The sequence below is a fragment of the Notothenia rossii genome (assembly GCF_949606895.1).
Source record: "Notothenia rossii genome assembly, chromosome: 10".
Classification (NCBI taxonomy): Eukaryota; Metazoa; Chordata; class Actinopteri; order Perciformes; family Nototheniidae; genus Notothenia; species Notothenia rossii.
The window spans coordinates 32,569,701-32,586,731 of NC_136908.1; the positions used below are offsets into that span (position 1 = coordinate 32,569,701).

Below are 17,031 nucleotides of genomic sequence, written 5' to 3' on the forward strand. Positions count from 1 at the left end.
TTGAGAACACACGTTCTGTATGTGCATTGCTACATGGGATGGAGAAGATGTAGGCGCTGATCTTCCTCAGATTCACAAGTGGGACTTCTGCTTTGGAAAACAGTTTCAGATACCGCTCCTCACTGTGGCATCCTTCCATTTCTGAAGAGCTGAGAATAGCTTCCACCATGCCATATTCCTCATAGAGTCCATCCATGTCAATGTCTTTCAGGCTGCAGGCTTGGACTGCATCACTGTATTCTCCATAGGACACAGCAGTTGTGAGGCCAAGCTTTGACACTTTACTATGAAAGCTGTTCTCAGAGAAGTCATACCTTTCACTCACGTATTTCTTGGCTCTTTCATAGAAAACAAGAAAATCAGCCTCACATTTCTTAGCCAGATCAGGGGTTAGCTGCTTGAGTTTGTTGTTCACAGCAAAGCCAAAAATGTGTCCTTTAACCTTCTCTCAAGTTTCCTTTCAGTTCAGTCATTACCTTAAACACAGAGGTTATGCTGAATGATTTGGCCTTGAGTGCTTCAATGCAGTCTGAAAACACTTTCAGAATGTGACTGAGGAAGAGAAAATACATCTCAGATACTTCGTTGCCATCCTCTCCAAAGCATTTCCACAAAATCTTGGAGCATTCCTCCTCACCTAGACTCTGAAAGTAGCTGGTCAGGGGTCTCCAACACTTCAGGATTCTGTCAATAGATGGCAGCAGAGACAACCATCGCGTGACAACGTGCCGCAGCAGATTGCATTCCTCCACTTCCACAAACTCGCAGAATTCCTTCAACTGCGCCGTTCTGCTAGCTGAGATGCTAAAATGGCTATACACCTTAAGCACAACATTTTCAATGTCAATATCCAAGTGCTTGCTGCATATCTTGTTGCATTGTGCAGAATATGGGCTAAACAGTTTGCAGCGAGCACGTCTTTTTGAGCCTGTTTCAGTTTCTGATAAACACTGTTGTGTTTTCCATAATTAACGCTGGCGTTGTCTGCTGCATATGCTGACATTTTTTTCACATCTAGTCCAGACATCTCCAGTTTAGATAGCAGCTGATTTGTTATAGCTTCCGACTTTTCGTTGCTATCACTGTAAAAATCCAACAGTGCATGTTGCACGCCCTCCTCAAAGTGAAAATATCTCAGTACAATGGGGAAACACTTGATCGTACCTTTGTTTGATGCATCACTTGCCACTGAATAATGCAGTTCATTTTCTTTTATGTAATCCACATGCGTCTGGACAGAGTAGGGTGCTAGGATATTTTCGCACAAAGCTTTGGCTTTTGTTTTTCCACAGGTCATCCCTTTTGCTATTGATGAGTCGTTGTAGATTGTGCGATCAACTTTTATTCCACAGTCTACACTCCTGTATGACTGGTGATGCTTGACGGCATGATAAACTTTACAAAGTTCTGCTGCGGAGATTTTGTCATCTTGAGGCGATGAAGCTTCACGGAAAAACGATAAAAGTGAAGAGGCACCTGCGCTTTGATCGTTGCTTTTGTGCTTATCTGTGTTAGCATGTCTGTCGACAGCACCTTTTCCTTTGCTACTTACGTCCACATCGCAACGACACAACGTGCAAAAAGCATGGAAGTCGTCCTTTCGGCTTTTTGTGAGGAATCCATGCTCTTTCGACCATTCAGGATTAAATGAAGTCTTTCGTTTCGGCATTTCTGCGGTTTAACCTACCGCTAACTAGGCGGAGTTGGCTCATGAGCTAGTCTGCTAGCGCTAACGTCACTCTGTGCCACAGTGCCATGCCGTGAACGTGACGTCAAGAAGCACATGGCTAATTGTTTACGTTTATTAACCAATGAAATACAAGATATTTATTTGACATCACATTCAGCCAATAATTTGTAAGACCACAAGTCTTACAGGGATATATACTTACACATAACTTATTTTTTGTATTTCTTTGTATAATTGTCTATTTTTTTTTTATACCCTAAAAGTATAAAATGGGGATCACCTCAAAAGGAGGACAAATGAGCGTCCGGCTCAAGGCTGCGCCGGCAGACGGACACAGACATTGAAAACCGGACTGTCCGACCTAAAACCGGACGGATGGCCACCCTATGCACAAAGCCAGAGGCGTCAATTGGGTATGGCAAGGTATGGCAGCTGCCACACCTTGGCTCCAGGGGAAAATGTAAATGTTCGTTTTAAAAAAATAAATTTATGGAATTACTCTGTGTCAATTTGTATTGATTATTCTATTATTTAATACATATAAATTAAATACAAATGAAAATCAGAACAACACAATCGATTTCTCTAGTCTAGATATTATCTTTCCCAATACTTATCGTAACGTATCCCCCCTCCCTATCTTGAAATGTGGTATCTCCTGACGAGAAGCCGCCGGAGGTCAGAGCGGGTCATGTTATCGCGGTTTTTTTTATTTTTCGGCTAAGCTAATTAACTAAAATGAAAAGAAAGCAAAGAACTTTAGAATCTTTTTTTTATCAAAAAAAAGGCAGGTGAAGGTGATGGCTCCAATGTTGCCCCAGCAGCAGAGGGAGAAGGACCAGGTAGTGAAGGTGGGATTCAAGCTGTTAACGAGGCTGTTAGCCACTCCAGCACCTGCGCCGGGGATGCAGATGCTAACAGGGAGACGGAGACTACATGCATGGAGGCTGAGAACTCGTCCACACCGACTTCTCGAATCGAATCCGAGTCTGAGTCCCCACCAATTTCTCAGATTGAAAGAGCTGGATCAGACGTGGACAGCGATAAGGAAGGTCAAGGCCCGGGTGCAGCAGCAGTAGCAGCCTCTGGGTCAACTGGAGCAGAGAAGAAGGATATTAGTGGATGTAAAACAGACGGACTCAGGCGTCCTCGTTTGACCCACTTCCCAACTAGAAATGGAAGACGCTTTAATGTCAGTGTGTATCAGGAATATGACTGGGTTGAATATTCTGCGCAAGAAGATGCAGTTTATTGCTTTGCATGCCGTCATTTTGGAGGAGCCTCAACTTTAACAGGTGACAGGCATGGACTGCGTGTGTTCATAGACACTGGATACACATGTTGGAAGAACATGAAAAAAAATCTCCGGGATCATCAAGGGAGCAGTAGACACAATTGTGCTGCATTAGCGTGGTCTAACTTTAAGGCTGTGATCAGCGGACATAAGGAATCCATCGCAAGTCGGATTGACGCAAACAGGACAGATGAGGTGCAGGAGAACCGGGCTCACGTCAAATCCTTGTTCAAAATCACGTCATTTCTGGGAAGACAGGCCCTCCCTCTCTGTGGCCACAACGAGAGAGATGAGGATGAAAATAAAGGAAATTTCCTTGAACTTTTGGACGTTATTGCAACAGATGACAGGAACGTGAAAAGCAAACAGGAACGCAGGTATGCGCACTATTCTTCCCCAGAAGCCCAGAATGATATGGTGAGAGTTATTGGGGAAAATATCAGAAGTATAATCATAAATGAAGTAGGAGAAGCACGGTACTTTTCAGTGTTAGTGGATGAAACGAAAGACCTGTCTAAGAAGGAGCAGCTGGCCATTTTGATCCGTTATGTACATGACGGGATTATAAAGGAAAGAGCCATTGGAACCTATCACATGAAGGACCTGACAGCTGAATCCCTGGCCCAGAAAATAATAAAGGAATTATCGAGTTTAGATATTCAGCTGTGTGTTGCACAATGCTACGATGGTGCAAGTGTTATGCGGGGTAATGTGCGTGGAGTGCAGGCTTTAATACGTGAAAAAGTGCCGCATGCAGCGTATATACACTGTCGTGCACATAGACTAAATCTTGTGCTTGTGAGCTCGATAACTGAAATACCAGAGATGGCAGAGTTTTTTGGTGTTGTTCAAACACTATATACTTGTATTGCAAATAGCAATACCAGACACATGCTTTTCATTGAGGCTCAAAAGAAGTTGGGACACAACAAAATACTGCACTTGGAGCGCACCTGTCCCACTCGGTGGCTGTATTGGTATAGGGCTCTACAGAAGATAAAACTGCGCTACGAGGCTATACTAGCTGTGTTAGATGCCACTATTGACGCTCATGCAGAGGGTTCAACTGAAGCTGCTGGACTTCGGACAAATATGCTGACAGTCACTTTTGTTGTGCGTCTTCATGTCCTAGAAAAAATCTTAAATCTCACTTATGGACTGTCTGAACAGCTTCAGACAAAAGACATTGCAATCACGATGGCTTCCAACCTCATACGGAGTACTAAGGCCCAGCTGGAAAAGATGAGGTCAGATAAAGAGTACCAGGACACACTGAGCAGAGCCAAGGCATTTTCCACAGAGCTCGGCCTCCCAAGCAGCGACACTGCCCCTCTGCGACCAGCAAGAGCACGGAGTGTGTCCAAAGCCTTGGCAGGGTTTATTGTCGGATCATCCAGTGGCCAGAGACAAACAGGAGATGACCAAGAAAAAAGACTATACTTTGAAACACTGGACCGCTTCATCTCTGAGTTAGATCGCCGATTTACAGATAATGATGAGCTACTTAATGCTATCCAGGCATTTGATTGTTCATCTCCCCATTTCATGGATGTAGTTAAAATGGAACAGTTTGCACAACTCTATGATGAACTGATCGACACCACCCTTCTCAGTTCCCAGTGTCACACAGCAAAAGCTTTCCTTGAACTTGAGATGAAGGAGGACGTGGAGGAGGAGAAAAACATAATGCTGGCTTTGACACGACTGAAGACCATGTCTGTCGCTTTTTCAGAGGTCATCAAGCTATTCAAGATCGCAGCAACAATTCCTGTCTCCACTGCATCCAACGAAAGATTCTTTTCCGTTTTAAAAAGAGTCAAGACTTACCTGCGGACCACCATGAGCGATGACAGGCTCACAAACCTCATGTTGATGGCTGTTGAGCCTGCTGTCGTAAAATCCCTGGACGCAGATGAACTCGTCAATAACTTTGCTGCTTTGAGGACCCGCCGTTATCCACTTGTGGAATAATTAATAAAGTTCATCTCAAAGTAAGATACCCAAACATCTTATTAATATGATTTCTCTTTCTCTTTTCTTCTCCCTCCCTCCCTCTCCTCTCTCCCTCCCTCCCTCCCTCCCTCTCCTCTTTATATTTGGACTTTAACAGTTTACAGCAGTTTACCTGGTATGTTCACGTGATATTGTTGCAATTACATAGTGAATGAAGTGAAAAGAAAGAGTGAAATTGTGTCAGAAAGGCTATTACTGCTGTCTAACCCTGCCGCTTGCTATCCATGGTGCTGAAAACGGATGCGTAACGGCGCATTTGACTGAATTGATTGATTGACGTGCGTAGTTAAGTGTTTGTGTCCATAGTTACTTGCGCTAGCGGGATGTGAGTGAGGCTGCATTTGAAAAAGTTCAAATTTTCCTAACCACACAGAAAAGCTACATAGCAGACTTGTCACTTTTGTTATGATTATTTGCTGGGCATGTATATTGATTGATACTGTAGTTAAGTCATGTGACTAGTAACCTTGCCATACCTTAGCTTTGGCTGAATTGACGCCACTGCACAAAGCCCCCACTTTTTTTTGGTAACGTGGGTGTGTATATTCTACTTCGATTCTATTGGCTTTAACGGTTAAAAAGAGATGTCAATCACCAAAATCGACCAATGGGTTCCAGAGAAACGGCAAAAACGCCCATTTCCACCCAAATCACAAAAGAGGTGGAGTTTTTTTTTGCTGAACCTCTCTAAAAAGTACGGAGCCCTGGAGGGTTCATAGAGGCAAAAATAAATAAAACGTGGCCACGTTTTACTTTCTCGTTCGCACGAGTTACTAAAGCGTGCGCACGAGTTAATAAAGCGTGGCCACGTTTTAAATACAACGAGGCCACGATTTATTAACTCGTTAAAAGCGTTACATTAAAGAATTCTGGCAGTTTACGTCATGCATTCGAGCCACCACGCACTTGTCAATGGTTGTAGCTATGAATAGAGACGCTTTAATTAAGCTTTGCTTTGGACTTGGGATGAGTTATCAAGACATCCTGACAACACTTGCTTTGCAAGGGATAATTGTTAGTAAAAGTACATTAAGGAGAATATTGAGAGCGTGTGGATTAAATCATCGGAAATATGCTGATTTGGAAGTTGCTATCGACTATATAGTTGGTCAATTGGGAGGCCCTGGACAACTTCATGGATATCGCTGGATGTATGCAAAGCTTTTGGAGCGAGGTATCCGCATCCGGAAAGAAGACGTGAGGATCCTTCTTTCTCTGCTCGACCCAGTCAACTCTCAAGCTCGCCTGAAAAGACGTCTCAGCCGGAGAAAGTATTTTTCACAAGGACCTAATTTCATATGGCACGTAGATGGCTACGACAAACTCAAGCCCTATGGAAAATATGCATTGATGGATGCATAGACGGATATTCCCGTCGGATTATCTGGCTAAAAGCAGCTTTCACCAACAGCGACCCAAAAGTAATTGGAAGCTACTTTGTCGAAGCAATAGAGGATGTCGGAGGTTACCCAAGGCTTTTACGCACTGACATGGGCACAGAGAATGTTCTACTACGAGACATCCAACAGTTTTTACGGCGAAACGATGAAGATGACAGAGCAGGAGAAAGGAGTTATATAACAGGAGCTAGCACTGCAAACCAGAGAATAGAGAGCTGGTGGGGAGTGATGAGAAAGGAAGGGGTACATTACTGGATCCAGCAACTGGGAGAACTCAAGGATGAAGGGCTCTTCACCGGTGATTTTCTGGACAAAGCACTTGTCCAGTTGTGCTTCATGGCAATTATTCAGGTAAAACAATATGACTTTGATCTGACAATTGTTAGCTGCAGTTAAACAGAGACCATAACCATGTCAATTATACAACTATCGGGAAATAGTAAAAGTAGGGCACAGACTTAAAAACCACAGGATTTATTATGAGAGTCAATCATGTTGTATGCTTCTGTAACCGCGGCCGCGCACACGGCCTAAAGTTTAGCTGTTCTACTGATCAAATGTGCCCTTTAACTCAAATTGATCAAACAGCAAAAACTCCACTGATTCAATTTAAAGAAACACGATACAGTTGGCAGTCAACAAAAAGGCTTAAGACAAGGATTTTCTCCCAAGAGTATGACATTTATTATCAATATCAAACACATTTACAAACAATACTTTATCCAGTAAAAAGAACAACAGTTTATTATGAATTCATCTACTATGCTATTTAAAATGGTATCCAGCGTATAAAAACCGACCAAATGAGCGCAGACAGTTACTGTTGGGAGGGGGAAGCAAGCAGGTCAAATCTAAATATTACTCACCGCCACTCACACGTGCACTTCACTGCCCCTTAAGTGTGTGTGTGTGTTTAGTTAATTTGACACCTTTCTTAATTTATCACTTTCTTTTCAGTTGCTGTGTCTGTACAGGGCACGTGTGATTTGATTTAAAGGGCAAATTTGATCAGTAGAACAGCTAAACTTTAGGCCGTGTGCGCGGCCGCGGTTACACACCCATCCACATACTTTTACGCACTGATAGGCAGCAATGATCTGCCAAATACACCCACTGTAGAACAACCTTTAAAATCAACCTGACATAAATTCATCATCAAGATGAACCTACGTTGAACACACAGGCTATAAACACACAGTCTGCCCAACATTCGTAACGAGTCACACAACAGTTTTACGAAAAACCGCACTACGTTTTCTGACAACTTGCCAGACAATTATAGCCTGACAATGTCCAATGTTAATGCATAGACATGATTAACTTATATATAAATAGGCTATATAGACATTGGCAAACATTTTTGATAACGTATATTTACAGCTGGCATATAGGGCTTTTTTATTTAGGGGATAGCTAACGGTGTTGTTGAATGAGTTGTGTGATTCTTTACACACTTTGGGTATACTTTATTTAAGACGTAGGCCTACTTGCATGCATGTGTACCTATTCATTTAACGTAGGATTTGTTATGATGAAGGAATTGACTCAAAGTTATGTTACAGTATGTATAGTTTAGTTGTGCTTAATTGTCAGTGTACACTTGATAACTGCATGCATAATGAATGCGTTAGAATATGTGTTTGCGCTAAAAATGCCTCACACAATTGGACCTGTGATTTTGAAGAATGTACCGTAATGTAACCCATAACGCCAATTATCTGTTAATACGGCTCTATTATAGCGATCAATTTGTGTTTGATATCTACATCTTTTATTTATCAGATCGCGTACAGCATGCCGTGAGGTTCAAATCTAATAATCTCTTGCCAACGCGCAACAAAAAGACCTGCCCATTGTCCTGAAATAACGGAGCTCTGCTTGAATGATGTGTGTGCAGTGGGCAACGAGAGTATAAGATGTTTTTTGCTATTATTCCATATGGTACATACAATTTATCCCCCTTTCCATTTCTTTTTGCTGAAGGACTTGAATGAGCTAAGACACGTTTGGAACGCACATCGCATCAGGCCCTCTACAAACGCCAATGTCCCCGCAGGAATACCTAATATCATGTATACGGCACCTCATTTGTGGGGTGCAGATGACCTTCTTGTTCCATTCAGTGAAGACTTACCCACTTGCAAAGAGAGCTGCAAGTTCCTAACTTCAGTTCCATGTGACGAAGACATTTTTGATTTGTGCACAATCATAATGGAAGAATCAGGCATGGGGTTCCCAATGAGTAGGTCACAAGCACTTGACTTATATCTATCATTGAGGGATATCATACGCCCACAAGTATTTGAGGAGGCAACTACATGAATGTTGCAGTTTTCTTTCTGCTATTGGTGGAAGAAGTATCAGATCCATTACTGAAGTAAAAACCCTACCAAACTGTGGAAATACTCCACTAAATCCTACATTTAAAACCTTACATAATTAAAAGTATTTCAGTATTATCAGCAAAATGTAAATAACAGTATGAAAAGTAAAAGTAGTCACAGTGCAGTAAAATGTTCCCTGTCAGTGTTTTATTATTATATATGATGTTTCTGGATTAATATTACTGCTGAATTAATGTTGCATTTTACTGCTGTTTAAGACTGTGCTAATTTTGACTCCTTTATATACTTTTGGATAGTTTAGGATATACACATTGTATCTAGCAATGTGTGACATTTATTGTAAACATTAATTCACCTTTGATATTTCATGTAAAGTCATATACAGTGAACAGAAAATGTATCTTACTTTAATGATACATCTTTATTCCATGTGCTTCACATAATAATCGTCTTTTATTGTGTGGAACAAACAAACAAAGAAATGGATCATTACTGACCTTGCAGTGAAGGAGTATTTGGTAACAATGTAACAATGTTACATGATTGAAAAATAAAAATAACCAAAAACACAAATACAAAAGGGAGTGCTTTTTTATGCATCTTATTTTAACATTAAGCCCTACTTGAATGTCACCAATAAACAGGCACTGACATAAGAACTTGAGTAAACGTTGAGGTTTTAAACTTTCCCCCATAAACTCTTATTAAATGTTTACCCTGGTCAAAATACATTCATGCTAAACAGAAAGACCAGATTAGTGAAATGAATAGACTCTTAAAATAGGACCTGTGTACAACGGGAACAGGAACAACAATTAACACATTGGAGTAAAATATTCTATATAAAAAAGAAAATCTTTCAATAGTTATTCTGCCCTTTGGAATCACTCTATTCCAAATCAACATGCAGATTTGAACAACAATCATGTCAATGCAGTGCAAGGATTTTCAAATGAAGGCAAAACATAATATGCAAATCCCTAGCAATCAAACATAAATGCATATTTACTTAGCTCAGCTTATGTTTTTGCATACAGCCATCTAGTAGCTGTTGTGTGCCTATTGAACACAATCATTGGCTCCTGTGTATCAGAAAATGTATCTTCTTTGATATCATAACTTCTACTGTGACTCAGTGGCGAAACTACCAGGGTGGCATGGGGTGGCAGCCGCCACCCCTGAAAAGGGGTCTGCCACCCCACCTGCCACCCCAGTCAAAAAATACCAACTGATGATTTATTGGATAATTATTATTAATATTGTTTTAAGATCAAAACAAATTCAAAACAATCCAAAATCGGTGTCAAACTGCAGAATGTCAAATTTGAAAAAGAAACTTGTTGGTGCACACCCCCCCCCCCCTCCCCCCATCACGAATGGTTGCATCCATATCGCAGAATCTCTTTGCCTTGACGTGGAGTCAGCGCAGACACAAGCTGTCAGATGGAGTCTGTTCACAGGTGGGTAACGTCAAAGTGTAATGTGATTTCGAAACGTTTATAATTCCTCATAGATGGAAGGCGCTGTACAAAATAAACTATTATTATTATTATTAGAGATATGGTAGTAGTAACTGGTAGTTTCTGGATGAATATGCTGTGTTGTTATCGATTTCAGAATTAACTACCGAGTGATGAGGCTAGATAGCTATTATGTGGCTAACCCCTAGCTACGTTTTACCTCATGTCACGGTTAGCCACAAGATAGCTTTTGAAGCCAGTTCGGTAACTAGCTAGCTGGTGCTAGCTAACTGAATAACGTTGATAACTAGCCAGCTACTGGCAAGCCTTTGACATTTTGAACTGAAACCAAGTGATGTTGTGGCATTTCATATCATTGTAGTTCTATGAAACGTTCTTAACAAGTTTGCTATTTGGCGTTAGCTAGTATGCTAGTGGTGGCTAAGGCTAGCAGAATTTCTGTGTGTAGCATCAGAAAGGCGAACCTTAACGTTACATGTAAACTTTAATGTATGTTTAACATAAAAACTTTAATTTATGTTTGAATATGACTTGTTTCAATTATAGGAAGGCCATGTCGTCAACCACAAAGAGGAAGGGTGACATCAGGAGCTTCATCCTCACAAAGAAGCAGGTTAGTGATGTGAGGGAGCATGAGGGTCCAAGTGCAGACAGCCTCTGCCACTCGAAGCTTGAGGCTAGAGCGGGAAGGTTAGTTAGCTAGTTCAGCTGGTCCTCGTGGTATTGTAGCCCAGTGCTATATTTTCCTTTTATTTTCTTTATGTTACAAAAAAGCTGGCTAACTATTAAGGTGGCATAGCAGAGGTTGCTTATTTAAAGGAGTAAAGCATTTCGGTAATGCAAAATATGCATTAGGTAGGTAATTTCATTGATGCAGAGAGAAACCTTTTATTTGAAATATTTTTATTTGACTGTAATTTCATTTAATATTTACATAGTAAACACTTTCTACTTTTATATAAAAGGGGGATATTTGTGATTTCATTGCATTTACTATAAGAGTAATGAAAGGTATTTTAAATTTGCTTAATTTAGGTTAAAATAAGGGATACACTACTACACTACAAAACTTAACATAAAATCGTATAGATTACCACATAGTTTGTGTGGTCAGTTAAAAGAACTTAGGAAGTGTCCCAGTTAACAATTTAGTTAATTACATTGCTACAGTATTTCTATTTTCAGGATTTCCACTTTTTGTCACAGCCCAGTAAATGTGATCTTATATTTCAATATACCACCACAAGTAGTGATATTTTAAACGAAGCTACAGTGCAGTAACATTAGGGCTAATGTATTATGTTAATGGCCTACTTTTTGTGTAAAATAGGCTACAGATCAGAAAAGAGCAGGAGAGAGCGAGCCCGAGGCAGAATCTGCCAATGCAGAGAGCCAGTTCATTGAGATGGAGGTGGAAAAGATCTGCGTAGCTGGTCAGTATGTTTTTGTTGTTGTGTTATGGTCCAGTTGTGTTCACTCCTTACGTTTGAGAAACTCCACTGCCGTTGGTGTGTGAATGGGTAAATGAGAAGCCATTGTAAAGTGATTTGGGTACTGTTAAATGCAAATAAAGTGCTATAAGTGTGACATTGACCATCAGGGTTATTATTATTATTATTATTATTATTATTATTATTGCTACCTATAGTATCTTATTTTATTTTATTTTTCTCCTACACAACAAAAAAATACCCCAACAGAGACCTTGGAGTGCCTTAATCCAGAGCCAGAGCCTGAGCCAGAGCCAGAAAGTGTCAATGATGACTGTGCAGAGAGACAGTCTGAGACAGAAGTGGAAGATTGTGCAGCTACAGCTGGTCCTCATGGTATGTTTTTTGGTGGGTGGGGGGTTCCATTCAAGTGTTAGCTCCTTACGTTTGAAAAAAAGCTACCACAATTGGTGTGAATGTGTGTGAGAATAGCTTAATGAGAGGCCATTGTAAAGTGTGTTGGGTACCGTTAGTTGCAAATGAAGTCCCATATGTGCAGTCCATTTACCATTTGGATCAAATACATATATCAGCACAGAATTAGTGACATTTTATCAAAGCCACAGTACAGTAAATGCCATGTATGATTTGAATCAATGTAGATCAATCAATGTATCAATGAATCAATGTAGTTAATCAATGTATCAATGAATCAATGTAGTTAAATACATCTTGGGGCTTATCAGGGTAGTTATTATAGAGTAACTTTCCCTCCTTATTTGATCTTTTTCCAGACATTTCCAAACACAGAGGGGATGGGCCGACACAACCATCGCTGGAGAGCTTTCCCAAGACGATGCAAGGTTGTGCAAGGAGAAGTTTCCATGCTGACTGGTACAAAATGCATAACTGGGTGGAATACTCACAGTCAAAAGACGCAGCATATTGCTTTGCTTGTAGACACTTTTCTTTACCTAATGCCTCTAGGACTGTGTTTACCTCTATGAATGGTTATTCTAACTGGAAGAAAGCTACATTTAAGGACAGTGGATTTTGTTCACATGCTAAATCAGAGAGCCATGTTAATGCTATGTTTGCATGGACAGAGAATAAGAAAATGCTAGACAGAAACTCATCAATGTTAGGAATGATGGAAGAGGAGTCAAGTAAAAAAGTAATCGAAAACCAGAAATATATACGCACACTTGGTGAAGTCCTGTTGTTAACTGCCACTCAAAACATTTCCCAGCGTGGTCACCGGGAATCATCCGAGGCGGACAATAGAGGAAATTTCCTAGAATTGTTGGATCTCCTGAGCAAGCATGATCCGTTTTTAAAAAAACGAATGGAAAATCAAGCAAAAAATGCAAAATACACAAGTAGCCTGATACAAAATGAAATACTGCAGTGTTTAGCAGATATGGTTAAAGAGGAGATGATCAAAGAGGTTAAAGAGAGTGCACAATTTTCTGTTCTTGTTGATGAAACAAAAGATGTAAAGAAAATGGAGCAGATGTCTTTTGTTCTTCGGTACTATTATAATGGTGTAGTTCAGGAGAGTTTTCTAGAGTTTCAAGAGGCAGATAAACTGGATGCTGCCAGTTTAACAGAGAAGATCATTGGCTGTTTAGAGAAGTATGGGCTGGAATATAAAAAAAACCTAGTTGGGCAAGGCTATGATGGTGCTTCAACTATGAGTGGGAAGCATGCTGGTGTCCAAGCCAGAATAAGAGAAGTAGCCAAGCATGCATTCTACGTTCATTGCAGTGCCCACTGCTTAAACCTAGTGATGGTAGACAGTGTGAAATCTGTTCCTGATGCAAGAAATTTCTTTTCATTGTTAGAGTGACTGTATATTTTTATGTCAGGATCTTATGTCCATCCTAAATGGTTGGATGTGCAGAGAGAGATGTATGATGGTCAAGTAAGGGAACTCTCACGTCTCAGCGAGACTCGATGGGCCAGCAGACATACAGCTTGTCGCAATGTCATGGATAGGTTGCCTGCTGTAATGCAAGTACTGGAAGATATTTCAGAGGAGGACAATCCGGACAGAGCGGTTGAAGCAAGAGGTCTACTAGTTCAGATCGATCTAAATTTGATTGGATGTCTTGTACTATTTAGAAAGGTACTAAAGGACACACACTTTTTGTCAGAGATGCTTCAGTCAACACAGATTGACCTTACTAAAGCTGTAGAGTTAATTGCGACCCTCAGACAGACTCTGGAAGACTATCGCAGTGAGACATACTTTGATGAGCTGTGGAATGAGGTACTAGCCACCTGTGAAAAGTCTGACATTTCAACGACTCACACCCTTAAAAGGGCAAGGCAAATAACACAAAGACTTCAAGGTAGTGTTATCATGTCAACATTAGGACAACACACAGAATCGGACAGTAAGAGGTCTTTTATCACCAAGGTATTTTATCCCATCATTGATTGTATGGTTGGTGAAATGAGAAGACGATTCTCTAGCGTAAACTGTGACATCATGCAGGGTGTCCAGGCCCTAAATCCATCCAGCAGCAGCTTTTTAAATGAGGAGGCAGTTTTTCTATTAGCAAATGCATATGGGTCAAATGTAGAGGATCTGAAACATGAACTGCACCAGACTAGAAGGTTGTTAGATCGACAAGCAACACATGGAAAAAGTCCGTCCAGTTTAATAGAATTTGTTAATTTTTTGGAACCATACAAGGAGGTATTCTTTGAGATGGTCAGGTTATGTAAAATAGCTGTGGTATTGCCTGTTACCAGTGCAGCATGTGAGAGGAGTTTTTCAGCTCTTAAACTGATCAAGAATCACCTGCGTTCTACCATGACTGAGAACAGACTAGCAAGTATAGCAATTCTCAGTATTGAGTCTAAACGTGCGAAAGATTTAAATTTGGATGAGTTTGTGAAGAGATTTGCTGCACAGCATAGCAATCGTCGCATACAGCTTCTGTAGCAATCAGATGATATATGTAACGGAGTCAAAAAACATTCTAATCTGCTTTGTATTTTTTTGGTTGCATTTACAATGTGAAATTTCATCAATAACTGATAATGTAAATACTTGTATATATTTTGTGACTTTAACACACACAGAAATTGTTCTCACAAACCTGTCTAACCTATTCTGTACACATGCACTCACAAAACACTTTGGCAGGCAGGCCTTTGAGGGAGGGCTTTGCTTCTAGGATAATGCTGGAATTTTGTAAAGTGCTGGGAAGTCCTCAAATTTCTAAATCATTCCTATGGCTTGATTTTGCTTTCAAAGTGCCTCAGATTGATTAGATTGAATTAACAATGTTCAACATTTTTGACCCGGGGGATATGCCCCGGATACCCCCCCAGAAGGCTTGCTTGGGATGAGCAACATTTCTGCTGCTACAATAATCCCAAGGGAAACACTGTTTTAATGTACTAAAAAGTGGAATGCTCATGTATGTAGACCAAATATTGAATTTATCACACTTGGGTGTTGAAAAAACTGTTGTATATGGGTGCATATAAAGTACAAAGTAAGGTGGGCTTCCTAAAAAAATTGCCACCCTACAATATATGCCTGCCACCCCTCTGCCACCCCATGTATAAATCTCTAGAATCGCCACTGCTGTGACTATGAGTAAAGATGTATTATCAAATGTGGAATGTTGTGTGAGTTTGTGAGGTATTCAATCAGCACAAACTGGAAACTATTACATTCTTTCAGTAGGCAACTGCACCAGATAATCAAGAGTTGCAGTTCATTTCTGCTAAAGGACCATCACACAAACCACCACAACCGCCCCCCCCCCACCCACTACCACATTATCCATGCAGTTTCAAGTATCAATATAAGACATTTGTAATACCAATTCCTAAGAAAATAGTATGCTTAAGTACTGCCTTCAGTACTTCAAACAGCATTTCAATACCAAATCACTTGAGTCTATAGTGAAAACGTCCCACAGTTATGTAAACAGTCACACCCACAGTCCTTCACTTTTCTCTATCAATTAAAGTGTCAAAGTGCATATATAAACGTAGCGCCTAGCTAAGAAAATGTTAAATGCTGAAAGAAAGCCTTTTGCACCTTGAAAATTATCTCCTGTCTTTAAATGTTCATTTCAAAACCATAACTGCAGTAGAAATTGTGGGTTCAACCTATAGACGCTATCTCCTTCTTGTCTAGATGATATCCATCACCCATACAGAGCTTGTAATTACACTATTAAAATCACTGCGGAGGTCTGGATAATTGTGGTACCCTACAAGTAGTTTTAAAAGGCAGCCACATGTGTGAGATTGTGGTCTTCGCTCGAAGTTCGAGGTTTCGATGAATTGTATCTTAATAGTTTGTTCCATTAAATTGGAACCAGTGCAGAAGCGGAGGAAAAGCTGAAGGGTGCTCAGATCAACTTCACCTACATATCTCTTCAGGTAGCGGGCAACTGCAGTCTGGGGTGGAGTCATCTCATCTGGGAACTGAAGGAGCTCCTTCACTGCTTTTCCAGTTGGTGTTTTCTGCTGTATAACATGATGCAGGGCATCTTGTGGCAACACACTTGCTAAGTGCACCACAATGGGACACCAACACTTGATTACATACATTGGTGCCTGTATGAGAGCCTTGTGTCCCATCTGTGAAAGCAATGGGATCAGATTGTCCTTGGTAGGAACCTGCTGGCACTCATGTGCTTCAAGGGCATCAAACAGTGCATCAGTGTCAACAGAGTTGAAGTCTTCCAAAGCCTTAACAAGGACCTCTCTCTCCTGTTCAGACACGTACTGCAAAAAGGTGTCCTTTAAGCTACTGGTGGATGTGGCGTACAGTGCCTCTTCAAGGAATGGTGCTGCCAATTTCACTGTGAAATAGCGGGCAATCCTCCACCCTACTACTAAGATTCTGGCAATTGCCTGCCACTCTTCAGACTGATAATCATGTCTAATAAAGGGAACTTTTACATTCCCTCCCAAGGTGCATCTTTCATAAAAGTCTGTCCAAAATTCAGTTAAGCAGTCCCGGGTCACACCGCTTCCCTCTCCTTCTTCAAGTTTACCATTGGGTAGATGCATCTTTATAAACACCTCAGTGTTTAAAATGTCTGGGTTTGTGAAGGCTTTGATAAGGTCAGTGAGACAATGCCCCCTCCTGATAATCAGTGTAACAGGAGCAGGTTCATCCATTGTCTGGTCATTCCATGGCTCTGTAACAAGAGCAGGTTGCGGTTCGCCCAATCCATGTGGTGGCTGGTCATTCCACGGAGCAGGTTGCAGTTCGCCCAATCTGTGTGGTGGTTGGTCATTCCACGGAGCAGGTTGCAGTTCGCCCAATCCGTGTGGTGGTTGGTCATTCCACGGAGCAGGTTGCGGTTCGCCCAATCCATGTGGTGGCTGGTCATTCC

The 17,031-nt window shown here is 40.9% G+C and overlaps 1 protein-coding gene across 2 annotated transcripts; it reads left to right on the plus strand.

Moving 5' to 3' along the window:
* Positions 1-10,125: 10,125 nt before the first annotated feature.
* Positions 10,126-15,382, plus strand: LOC307023302 (zinc finger MYM-type protein 1-like). 2 transcript variants are annotated; one of them, XM_079656489.1, is made up of 5 exons: positions 10,126-10,202; positions 10,770-10,836; positions 11,554-11,656; positions 11,924-12,049; positions 12,448-15,382. In XM_079656489.1, the coding sequence occupies exons 1-5, from the start codon at positions 10,186-10,188 to the stop codon at positions 13,500-13,502; spliced, it is 1,368 nt and encodes a 455-aa protein (XP_079512615.1). In that variant the 5' UTR covers positions 10,126-10,185; the 3' UTR covers positions 13,503-15,382. The 2 variants fall into 2 exon arrangements, with proteins under 2 accessions (XP_079512615.1, XP_079512614.1); XM_079656488.1 differs by lacking the exon at positions 10,126-10,202 and having other exon boundaries at positions 10,490-10,836.
* The last annotated feature ends 1,649 nt before the right edge of the window (positions 15,383-17,031 follow it).